At 33.5% G+C, this 12,605-nt stretch overlaps 1 protein-coding gene across 5 annotated transcripts in view; it reads left to right on the top strand.

Annotated features, from left to right (window-relative positions):
- Positions 1-12,186, top strand: part of EHBP1 (EH domain binding protein 1) — a 347,198-nt gene extending 335,012 nt beyond the window's left edge. For all 5 annotated transcript variants that reach the window (XM_065890712.1, XM_065890717.1, XM_065890715.1 and 2 more), the window contains 4 exons: positions 4,157-4,256; positions 5,379-5,452; positions 11,764-11,878; positions 12,096-12,186. In XM_065890712.1, coding sequence (XP_065746784.1) covers positions 4,157-4,256; positions 5,379-5,452; positions 11,764-11,878; positions 12,096-12,186 — 380 coding nt within the window. The remainder of the gene's footprint in view (positions 1-4,156; positions 4,257-5,378; positions 5,453-11,763; positions 11,879-12,095) is intronic.
- Positions 12,187-12,605: the final 419 nt, after the last annotated feature.

The raw sequence follows: 12,605 nt of genomic DNA, 5'->3' as shown, positions 1-12,605 counted from the left end.
AAAAAAAAAAAAAATGCACTGTCTGAAAATATATCTTTCTAAACAGACAATAAGCTTATGGTGAAAGATTAATTAGGAAAGGTTAACTAGTAGACAGTTTTTGAAAATATAACTCATAATTTCAGGTTTTTAACATCATCACTTTCCTCTTGTTCATTTTAAAATTTACATTGAAAATGCTGCTTTGGAAAAAACAAATGAAAACTACATACATGTCCCTGGGTGAAGAAATGAATTCTTAAGTTAAATCTTAACTTTAAATCATTTGGGGAGGGAGGAGATGGAATATAAAGGCAGTTATCAACCAACATTTATTAAGTATTTATACTACATGTAGTGCTATATTATGCTGCTTTGTGTTAAGTGGTTTTTGTTAACTATGTGATAGGAAGAATGATTTGAAGTCATATTTACATATTACTTTTCCTGCTATTTTCATTACTCTTCATTATTTAATAGTTTTTATAAATCATACTCGGCTATAATAATTGATTAAAAGATAAAACTGGCAATAAGAGATTGTGATGTCAGAAAGACGTTACATTCCACAAGGCAAAATAACAAAACAGAATTCTTTAAGGAAACAAAGTAGAAAAAAACATTACCAGAGACTGTATTAGTCAATACTTTAAAATGTTAAGGTGATATTTTTATTGGTAGTATATTTATAATAAACATGAGGCACTCTGTTTTAAAATATAGTTTAACAACCTGGCCATGCTTTCACATTTTAGTCACTGTGTACTGAACTGTAGTGTTTTGTCGTTTTTTAAATTTCAAAATGGTCTTCAATAATAATAGGTTTTGAACTTTTCAGTTCATGAAACTGAAAAAAATTTAAAGTATCAGTATTGACTCTAAGGTGATAAAATTGTAATTGTGATTACAAATTAAAGATAATTTTGAAAGAGAGGTAGTTAACTAGGTGAGTTTAAACAAGATAAAATGATTTATGGCCATTTTATAAAATAATGACAATCTTCATTTTAAGCTACAATGTAAAGTGCTTTATTCTGAGATTATGTATTGTGTCAGAAGCTAAAACTGCCTTTTTTCTAACAGTGCCAGAATACAACCTCTTTTTCTTTTTGCACTAACAAGACTGCTTTACCACCACAGCCCACTCTAAGTAATTAAATCAATCCTTTGTACTTACCGTATTCTCCTCTAGTGACGGTACTAGATCTGATTATATGCTTCATGCATATTCAAAGTACCGCACTGACAGCTCTTTAATGAGCTCTTACTTAATCAGTATGAACAATGTTCATCTTGTTCTTTTTTTCCTCATGCATTAGAGCTAGGAATAGTTGGGAAAAATGAAACATCCAGCATTCATTTGAAAAATATATTGTACTTTGAAAAGTGTCTAAGCTGAGGAAGTTGCATTCTGCCCTTTAAAAGTCTGATGGACAAATTGGATTACTAGTATTGGATTAAATAACAAATGGTTAGAGGAGAAATGAGAAAAGCTCACTGTGATCACAGGCTTTAATATTTTTTGTTACTTATAAAGCTAAAGGGGTCTTTAACCAGTTATTAAAGTCAGGATTAATTTGTAATGGTTCAACTTACTGGCTTTTAAAAGCTTTTTAAATTAAAAAAATTTTAAATCCCTAAAAACAATAGTGTAATGATGTATTAGAAGAAAATTTAATTTTTTTATTACTAGGCTAAGTATAGATTTCCATCACTGTGTACTATCTCAGATAAGGAGTTAGTGATACAGAATTGATTTAACCTCAAATATGTTTTTTTCAGTTAATTTATATTATCTATGTAGCACTGAATAATATGTCTTTAAATATTTCTTATTGTTTGGCTTATTCCCTTTTTAAACATGAGACTCTTCTCATTTCCTAACAGTTAGGGGAGGTGGATCTTTTATTCTTATGTAGAAATCATAGGCGTGAGTTAAACTGAAAATAACACAGTACTACATCAATATTGTTATTCTCAAGGAAGCAGTCTTCCATTGAAGAAAATGATGCTAATTTAAAAATAGGCTAGTTGCTTCTAGTCTTATTGCCTGAAAGCCTCAATTACAGGTTAGGTTAAACTCAAAACAAAGTTTTAATATGTGTATATTTTTAGAAACCACTTAGGTTATGAATGCAAGAATTAAGTCTTTAATCAGAAAACAAAATATCATAAAAACTGCACCTATTAATATTGCACACATGTGTCATTTCAGTGATCAAAAAGGCCTTCACCAGGGTACAATTGGCCTTTTTCCAAATTGCAAGCTTTTTCTCAGCTTTTTCTTTTTACTCTTTCTTCTTTTGTTGCTACCCAGGGATTTGTGCCTATCGCAGCCTATATCACATGACCAGTGTCAAGACATCACATGGTCCAAAGTGAATACAAAACCAGCTACCCTAAAAGAGAGATTAAAAATGCTGTAAAACAATAAAGACCTTTGTTCATACTCAAAGAATCTTTTCCTAGATCTGCTTCATACCATAAAGTTTAGCAGACTTTAATGAAAGCACATATCCTCTCACTATTTTCCCTAATAATGAACAACAGATATCTATTTTACAGGGATGCTCAGAAATACATGTTTAATCTTTTGCACACAGATCAGCTCTTTATTTTAGATTTTCATTCTAAAGATTTTTTCAAATTTCTGTTAATGTGGAAACAGGTAAATAAATTATGGTTCATCCATAATTTACGCAAGTATTAAAAAAGAATGAAGTAGATCTTCAAACAGCATGACAACAACAAATCACAGGGTCCTTATGTTAAAGAAACCTGTATGTGTCCAGATAAGGTATATACCTGTATGTGATAGACATAGCTACGTATGTGGTCTGGAAGAAGATACGCTAAACTGCAATAGTACTTCTGGAGAAGGGAGGTGGATGGGGGAATTGGAGAGGGTGGGGGTGGTGAAAGAGGCCTTGACTTTTTACTCAATTATACCTCTGTATTGTTTGAATATTTTTTAATGGACTGGTAGTGTGTTTGAAAGTTAAAAGAAAATATCTCACTTACGAAGAAAATGAAACTTAGGAAATTGACTAGGCTATTTAGTCTTCGCCTGGGATATTTAATTTTTTAGTAGATATTTAAGTTAACCCTATGAATCTATCTAGAAGTTGGACTGAAGTATTAAATAATGGTCTAGCAAAACAATAAACCAATCATGGGCGAAATTCAGAAAAAAAAAGTCAAAGAATTGTAAATTTGACTAGATACAATTTGAAGGGAGAGGAAGGAAGAGGGTTGGGGAATTAATATTTTTCTTGAGTATGATTGTGGCCTACTTCTGCATGAACAATACCAAATATATGCTATATGTTATAATCCTTGACATACTGGCCTTTTGAGGGGAGGGGTGGTACAGATGATGGAATGGATATTAGGGAAAATGAATTTTAAATGTACAATCAGTAAATTTATAATCTAAAATTTTAAATCATCTCTCTGCGCAAATGTTTTTCTCATTTACTGAACATTATTATGTTCATCATGTTTTTTCACAGATAGCTCTAAGTATTTTTGTAGCCTGGTCATTTACAATGTATTTTAAATAATTTGCAAGTGTTTACCCTGTTAGGGATGATGAGTTCTGGAACGGTATATGTATGTATACCTTTAGTTTGCTTTGGGGGAGGAAAATAAGAAAAAAAGCAAGTTGTTACAGGTGGAAGCTCTCACAAAATCGATTGACTTCTCTGACATTACTGGTAGTCTTATAATTCTCATAATGATTTTTTAATGTGGTTTTAATTAATTTATTTATTTTTATCATGACCGTATGTCTGTCAGCACCACAAGTTCCTCACTGAAACATAATAACAAGTCAGCCTCTGGGGAGGATTTAAAAGTTGGAACACTTTTTTTTTTTTTTAACTGTACTTAGTATTAGGATTGTACTTAGTATGATCTGTAAATATGTTCGGGGGACTGAAATATACAAGGTGAATAATAGCAGCTTTGGAGATTGGCTTATGAATTTTTAAATATTGATTTCTTTTTTCAGGCCTCAGACTTTAATCTGATGTTGTTATAAACAGTTTAACTTGTACTGTTGGGATAGCTAAAATATGTTTCGTGTTAAAAAGAAAAAAAACAAAACACTTGTGTTGAACTACTATTTGGCTTGTAAATGTCAACAGAATAAGAAATATCTCTTCCTAAATTATAGGAAGGAACACAGAAGAAGAAGAAGCTATGATGCAGGAGTGGTTTATGTTAGTTAATAAGAAAAACGCCTTAATAAGGAGAATGAACCAGCTCTCTCTCCTGTAAGTACTTATGACTTTGCTTGTTTTTCCTACAACATTGATGCATCTTAGGCTTTCCATCCTTGTCTTTTTTGGGGGTTTCATACTTATTAGGCTTAATGTTTTTTCTTTCCTTAGAGATTATGTTTTATATAAAAATAAAATTAAAAATAGTATATAACCAATTTTTACCTTAAGAGTAAGAATTTTAGAGTGTTAGATACTGAAAAAATGTATTTATTATATAGAAAGCCAAGTAATATAAACAATTTTTATGTTTAAGAAGTCACTTGTGCACAAAAAGGATGTTTGGTTTATATTTAGTGGGAAAAGAAATAAAATTGAAGTTTATTTAACATCAAATTTTCAGTTAAAAATTAAAATGTCTTAATAAGGACAAAACTAACTTTGTATTCTACAAATGATGTTACCCTAAATTTTGGGATAAAAGATTAATAATTTACACAGAAGTGACCTTTTTATGATTGCAAGAATGACTGTAAAATGGAGACTAGACCAAATGTAAGCATTTTCAGTCTTTAGCATTTAGTTCACATAGGACTTAATGCTTGTTCCTTTTTCTCACTAACAATGTTCTTATATTATGCCACCTAGTGTGGGAAGAAGCAGGCTTACATGTTTTATTTTAGTGAAAACCTCTATTTTTGTCATTTCTGCCATGCCTGAACTTGATAAAGGAGTTATGAAGAAGTGCACAACTTAACTAATCTTGCCTTTTTAATTGTCTCTATATTAAATTTTCACTGGTGGTACTTTCATGTTTCTTGTACTCTTTTCACACGGAGTTCTAGACAAAAAAGTGTTTATTGCGAATTATGAAAAATATTCTACAAAATAACCTTATACCTGGCACTTAATACAAGAAGCATTGAAGATTGAGGCTACTTATCCACAGATTAAAATATACTTCTGTGCAATTCAAAATTGAAGGAGAAAAATAATAGCACTATTAAATATTCAACCTGAGGAAGGTTTTAGGTTTGTGTATCATTTGTTTTGAGTGGCTTAAAGTTAAAGAGAACAGTCAGTTATGAGTCCTAAAATCAATGTAACCTAAAGGTTCTTTTAAGTGTTTAATGATTTAGTAATTAGCATATTGATGAACTTTTGCAACTTGCCTAGGGAAAAAGAACATGATTTAGAACGACGATATGAGCTGCTGAATCGGGAATTGCGGGCAATGCTAGCCATTGAAGGTAAGAGATGCCATGGCTGAATGAGGTGTTTGAGGTGTCAGTTGTCAAAGAGATTTAAAGAGTGTAATACACTTCTGGTCTCACTAGGTGTGGTCTGACTAAGGACCTACAGGAATTGCAAATAAATGCCTTAGAGTTAGAAACCAATAGTCATGTAAAACCTAAGGACCCTAATTCAGATCATAGTTATGCTTGCTATTAAACATAAAATTGTCTTAACTTTTGTCTGTATGCTTAAATGTCCATTAAATGGAAAATATAACTAGTTAAATGATTTCATTACATTTTACTATGTGCAAGTTAAAGAGGTTTGAGAAAGATCTATCATTTTGATTTTTCACATTCATACTCTAAATTTTACCTTAATATTTAATTGATGTCAACACAAATATGTAACTGTCCAGTCTGCTATAGTTCTTAAGATTCCAGCTCCTATTAAGTGAGTAATCAGGCAAAGATTCCGGCATATGAGATAAATGCAACACTTTCACACTCTATATAAAGCTTTTAAATGAATTACATATATAGTAATCCTAAGCATGGTTCATAATATCAGTAAACATCAGCTAGCTTAACTATGGCATTTACTATATATGCTTATTTTTAAAAAATTCTTACTATTTTAGAATGCTGTTCTCCTTATACCTCTTAGTTGAAAATGTCTTATAGTTCAAAGATGTCCACTTAAAAGCTAATCCTTTGGGCTCTGTAAAATGGACCTTTTGTCTAATCAATGCAAATTGATTTTCCTATTCTGTATGGACCTCTTAACACATGCATTGACTGTCCATTGTAATTTCTTTCTTCACCTGATAAGGTACCTGATCCATAAGAAGTCAATTCTAATTAGTTCAGAAACTGGGAATTTAAGTTTGTAAGAGAAAGCCAAATGAAACCATATGTTTTAAAATATTTTAATTAAAATTGTTAGTAAATAAAATACATGCTGTTTATCTAAATAGTATCTTATACATTTATAGAAGTTTTATTCTTACTTTTATATTCCTAATCTCATTTGATAAATATGACTAACAACATTTGTATATCCTAATTTATAAATTGGATTTACTTTATTTAAAAGGCTTTCAGATAGCTAATTTCCTTCAAGTGGCTATCAAATTATATCACTAATAATGACTATAAAATTTGTCAAAATTATTTAAGAAGTTCTGTGAAACTTGCCACTGAATAAAATGCACAAATATACTAAATGGTATTTTTCCTCTTGCTATAATTTTTGTAGTCATGGTATAGTCTTAAAAGAGATTGGAAAGCTAAATAGTCATTTGAAAAGTAGGTATAGCAAATATTATTTATATGGTATATATATATATATATATATATATATATATATGTATGTATAATATAAAATGTGTTTGTATATAGTATGTATAACTCATTATACAATTTATTCTTTATAGATTAATTATATATTATGCTCAATACAGAGTATTACAGTGTTTAAAAATTTACTTTCTCATGTATAGTAAGTTAAATCATCCCTAAGATACAGCTTGATACAATACAGTTGACTTTTAAGGCAGATATTGCTTCTATCCCAAAACCAGTATTATTACCAAATAGTACCATCTTTAAAGGAGGGCCATAATATATATAAAACATCCCAGTTTCATTGGCCATCCTATCCCTATATAATAGACCTACAGTCTTAAATAATCTAACATTTTTCTGCCTGCTCCCCTTGTACACATGGAAGAGCAGTAGAAAGTAATATTTTTGAAGAAGAGAAAAAAAATTAATGTTTTTCTTTTCATACACCTTTAATACAATTGTTAATTTTTTGTGGTTTTGTTCTGTTTTATTTTTTAATGAATACTATTGTCCCATGTGTGATTGTGCCTTAAATCTCTCAGCCAGTTTCTATTGCTGGTTGAGGGGGAAAAGAGACTTGAGGAAAGAAGCAGCCTGTTGAATACAAATAAAGACACTTTCTCAGAGAGAGGCCTATCCCATTAGCCTGGGCAATATGTGTCCTGGGCTGTCCTAGAGAGGTACTGAGCATGGTGATCATCAGTTCTTTGAAGACAGTATCCTCTGAGCCAGCCCTTAGAATGGACACACATTCAGTAGTCTTTCAGAGTGTTAAAACACCACAGAAAAACACATGAACAGGCAACACTAATTGGTTTTGTTTTGCTTTCCTTTGTTTTAAAGTCCCTTCCTCTTTTCTTTCCCATCTCTTCTACTTAGTAGCCATAAGATGGTTTTCATAATAAATAAACTAAAATATTTTTGAATAATCTGCTACTGAAACCATTAACTAGGAGAAAAGCACAGAATATTAATAGTCATAGTCCAGTGAAAGAAGTATTAACAACTTGGTTTGAGAGCAAAATAATAACATTCAATATATCCATTCTTCTGAGAATCCATAATCACTTTGGCCTTTTTTTTTTTCCCTGAGGTGTTTTCATTGCAGGAGTTTCACTCTACTGAGCTAAGTTGTAGGATCCCTTAAGCTAACAAGCATCTTTCAGATACTTTTCCTATAGTTTTTCTGTTCCAGATTATTTAATGCCCCCTCAGGAAAGATAAATTCATTTCTGCACACATTGGGGTGGGCTTTTGGAAAGTGGTGTGTTCATTTTCTGCACAAGAAATGGATCTTCTCTAGGATTTTGTACATCTTGATTTATTCTTGGCTTAGAGTTTGAAGTGGGTGCTCTTCTAAAGGGATTTATGCATAGGTTCACTATTTTTGTAGTTATGGCTTATATGATAAGCTTTTTATATTTAAAATCAATATGTAATCCTGTGGAGGAGCTTATCCCCTAAAACCCCATTTGTAAATCTATTTTAGCTTTGTTACACAGCACAGCCACAGTCTTCCATAGATTGATTAGGTACAGCGGTAGAATCCTATCAAATGGCCTGCTCTGATGATGATGCAAACTCTTTCAGGATTGTTAGTTGACTGGAACTAAAGATAAGACTTGACTGCAATCCCCCAATGTGCTCTTTACAAAACTAGTGTTAATTTTCATCAAAGTGCCAGGCTTATTTATAGTGGCAAGGTTGAAGGTTTACTACAAGAACTTTAGGTCCTTTCTATTAAAGTGTTTATAGGTATTTCTTTTGCCTTTTTTCCAAGGTAATTATCAACTTCAGCAAATAAACTGAATCAGGGAATGAATAATTGGCCCTATATATAAAAAAAGAGTTTTTTAGATTAACAAAACAGCTCAGTGCAGATAGACATAAACAGAATCTCTTTATTTTAACACTTTGGCTCAAATGCAGCATCAAAACTTAATCCTATTTGTTGTGAGAGGATATGGCTTTTGTAGCAAAAGTACACTGGAATCTTTAAATTAATCAAAACCCACATTGTAGTCTGTCCAAGGCAAAGTCAGTGCATCTAGCTAGCTGTTATAGGTGAGTAATCCTTTCTTAAAATGTATAACAAGTAACATATAAACTTACATTCAGGCTTTTAAAACATGACATTATATCTAGGTGAAGCTATTTAAAGAGGGATTTTTAAATTTTTAAATGTAGACCTTGAACATACAAATGTGAATCTTGATCAATTTTAAAGGTGTTATCAAATTTTTTTAAATCATCAAAATAGTTTACTTAATTTCCCAAATTAGCATTCAAATATGTGTGTGGATGTGTATAAATTTACTCCTGTGAGAAAGCAAATCCAAAGTAAAAGTAGTTTTGCTAGTGTAAAATCTACTCACTGCGCATAGCTATTTTCTCCACAATTTGACTAATTATTTGTAGATAGATATTAATGTAGTGATGACAAATTTAATATAAAAAAATCCTATAAATTTATGCTGAAACAGTTAAAATTCTAATGTCAGTTAAATTTGTGAGATGATGAAAATTACCTAAATATTCATAATTTAAAAATGTTTTTGTTACAGTTATGTGAAATGTCAGCATTGAGCTAGGAAAAGGTTAAGATTTTTTAAATTATTCAATACTTAATGGATTAAAAATATAAAATTGTTTCCTCTCTTATCCATATTGTTAAAACCTTATTTTTAAAAATATTAAAGAAATATTGATATTTCTAATTATTAATTAAAACCTTAAAAGTAACTGGTCAAATATAGGGAAGGAGTAATTTACTCAAGAAGATTATGTGTCATTAAAATTTATTTTTTCTTTAAAAAAATTTTGTAATTTTCAACTTAATTATATTTTTTAAGTTTACAGTGGAGAAATTTTATTTCCCAGTAGTAAAGCTCTTATCAAAATGTTTTGGAAGTAAAGAATTATAAATTAAGCTTATAATCAGAATGATTTATTGAGGTTGGAAATGGAAAAATCCATATTCATCAAAATTGGTAATCTTAATAATTATAAAATTTAGTTACAAATCTTTTACAAATTTAGCAGGTTTTTCTCTGAGTTAATATTTCTAGAACTACAGTTACCTGAAATTAGACTAGATGACCTTTAAGATCTTTCCAACCTGGAGAGTCTATTAATTTATCTGCTGTGTAGAATGAAACTGATTAAGAACAAGAACCAGATTAGAAAATTGTCCAGCATTCCTGACCTCAGTTGCATTTAAATCCAAGGAATAAAATTGTGATAGATATGGCTTTTCTCCAGTTTTGCTGTTTCATATATTTTTTAAATTCTTACATTAAGAAAAAAACTTTCCATAGCAATAGTTTCTTTATTCCTCTCTATGCAATAGAATACTTCACTTCTTTTTAAATAAGAATGTAATGTGACCAATTATTTAATGTACTTATCTGTGATGTTTTGTATCGAATGTGGGTAATTAATATATGGCATGTTTAATATATATGTGTGTATGTATTTGAGCTTGTAATGAAAGGAATAGTGATAAAATAGAATAAATTATTCTAGCTTTTTGCTGCTATTCTAACCTTTATTGCATGATGATGCATCTAATTTTTAATTTGTAAATACAAGATAGAATTCCCTCTAGCTCCATTTGGTTTCATAAAGCTGCTGAGCAGTTTGCTGTCTTGAATAAATTTTGCTTTGGAGGGGGTCGGGGGGATTTGAACCAGCACATTCTTGTGTGGTTTGTGAAGATTCACATGGTAACCAGCGGTGTGCATTGTTGGGTTTATCTGAATAAGCACCAGCCATGTGAGTTTTAACATGATTGCCCAGGGCAATGGAGAGAGAAGAGAGAAACCAGAAAGGATTGCACTCCTCTCTGTTTTTTGGAAAGTGCACTTGCTGGGGGAGGGGGCTACATGAGTCAGTGGCCAGGGTATTTTTTTTTTTAAGCTGGTGTCCTGTTTCCCTCTAGGTCCTCATTTGTTCGGCTATCTGCCTCATCATCTACTTCTTCTTTTCATTGTTTACCTTCCTAATGAGGGAGGCGGGGTAGACTGGGGGTTGATTGACAGCTACAAGCCCTTACAGTCTGGCCAGAGAGCAGTTGGCTTTGGTTTCAAAAGTGCTTTAAATGTTCGATTTGGTCCTGTTTTTATTAAACGAAACTGCTGCTCATCTTAAGGAAATTATCAGACCAGCAATGATTAGGAAATATATTATTGGGGCCTAAAACCGTCAAAAAACTGCCCTTTCCCATGGAAGGAGCACTGCCCATCGGATTTTCCAACCGGGGTTTCAAAAAGAAGTATGTAATTTTTCCTTTGCAAAAGTGCTTTGATTTGAAACCACGCAGCAAACCTCTCCAAAAGAAAACTGGCTGTGATGCGATCGAGAGCTGCAGTGTAATGTTGCAGAGCAAATTTATTTTTTACTTCAAAGAAAAATGCTAATTAGCCGATTCACTACTTTTAAAGTTATTGTGAAGCATATGGCGCCCAGTGTGAGATACATCCAACTGCTAAAATATAGCGAAGAGGAAATTAGCGAAGAATGGGCTGTATGGGGTGAGCATGGGGGTGGGGGAGGAGGATAGGTTCTCAGGCAGATTCTCTAGCCTTTTCAGGGTGATTTTATCGCCCATCTCTGCTTCCCGCCTCCTCATTCACCCACATTCCCCCCTCACCGCTCGGGCCGACCTCTTCGGGGCCTCCAGCTCTCCCTCCCCCACTTTGGCTGACATCAGGTGCGCACCTCCGCTGGCCACCGGCGCACACCTGGTCTCTTGCAGGTTCCAGCCCAGCCCGTAGCCGTCTCCATCTACGGAAAATACTTAGAAAGTAGGGTTTTAGGGGCGAAATCCTCATCACGACGGCCAAACTCTCCGTGAAACACTAGCTAGTGGCTCTGTAATATGGTTTGCAGAGAAATAAAAGGGAACTGGAAAAGGCGGGAAGGGGAGGGCCGGGTGGGGTGGGAGACCGGGTGGGTAAGGAGCCTCCCGTCCCCTGCAGACTGGCAGAAGACCGAGGCCCAGAAGCGACGCGAGCAGCTCCTGCTGGATGAGCTGGTGGCCCTAGTGGACAAGCGCGACGCGCTCGTCAGGGACCTGGACGCGCAGGAGAAGCAGTAAGTGGGCGGTGGGGTCGGGGTCGAGGCTCTGCCGCCTGCTGAGGGGCCGAGAAGTTTTCGGAAAGTTCAGTCCAGAGGTCCCGGGTGGGCCGGGGCAGCCTCCCGCTGGCCCCGCAAACCCCGTTCCCTCTGGGGCTCGGAATGCGGGGCGAGAGGAGAGTGCCGCTCTGTGCTCCAAGAAGAAAAATAATTTGGTTTCCTGTTTGACTTACAGGGCCGAAGAAGAAGACGAGCATTTGGAGCGAACTCTGGAGCAAAACAAAGGCAAGATGGCCAAGAAAGAAGAGAAATGTGTTCTGCAATAGAAGCCAGACCAGAATCTTGACCAACATTTTATTAGCCTTGGGTCCCCAGACCAGAAAAAGTCATTCTCGTTGTTGATTTAAAACTTTTAACATTTTGTTTGGCTGGATTGTACTTCTTTACCGCTACCACCACCTCTTTTCCTCCCTTTTTTCCAGACAGTGTACAGAACTCCGAAATATCTTTGTTTAAGGATTGTGTGTGTGTTAATCATTTCCTTGAAATCATATAAAATAGATTGCACAGACATCTTGTGAGTGATTGGTATTAGCAGTGTTAAGAAACTGTTCAAAGAAGAAAGAAAAGAAAACTCTTCCCTCATTATTTTCCCTCATTTTTTGATGGAGAAAAATTTTAAAACATTTTTGTTGTTGTTGTTATTGTTAATAGCATAATGAGGGGTGGGAGGGGGCTTAAGAGG

This window comes from Phocoena phocoena, chromosome 14, assembly GCF_963924675.1.
Source record: "Phocoena phocoena chromosome 14, mPhoPho1.1, whole genome shotgun sequence".
Classification (NCBI taxonomy): domain Eukaryota; kingdom Metazoa; phylum Chordata; class Mammalia; order Artiodactyla; family Phocoenidae; genus Phocoena; species Phocoena phocoena.
The sequence above is the reverse complement of the archived record's forward strand: the minus strand, read 5'-3'. Positions and strand labels throughout refer to the sequence as shown.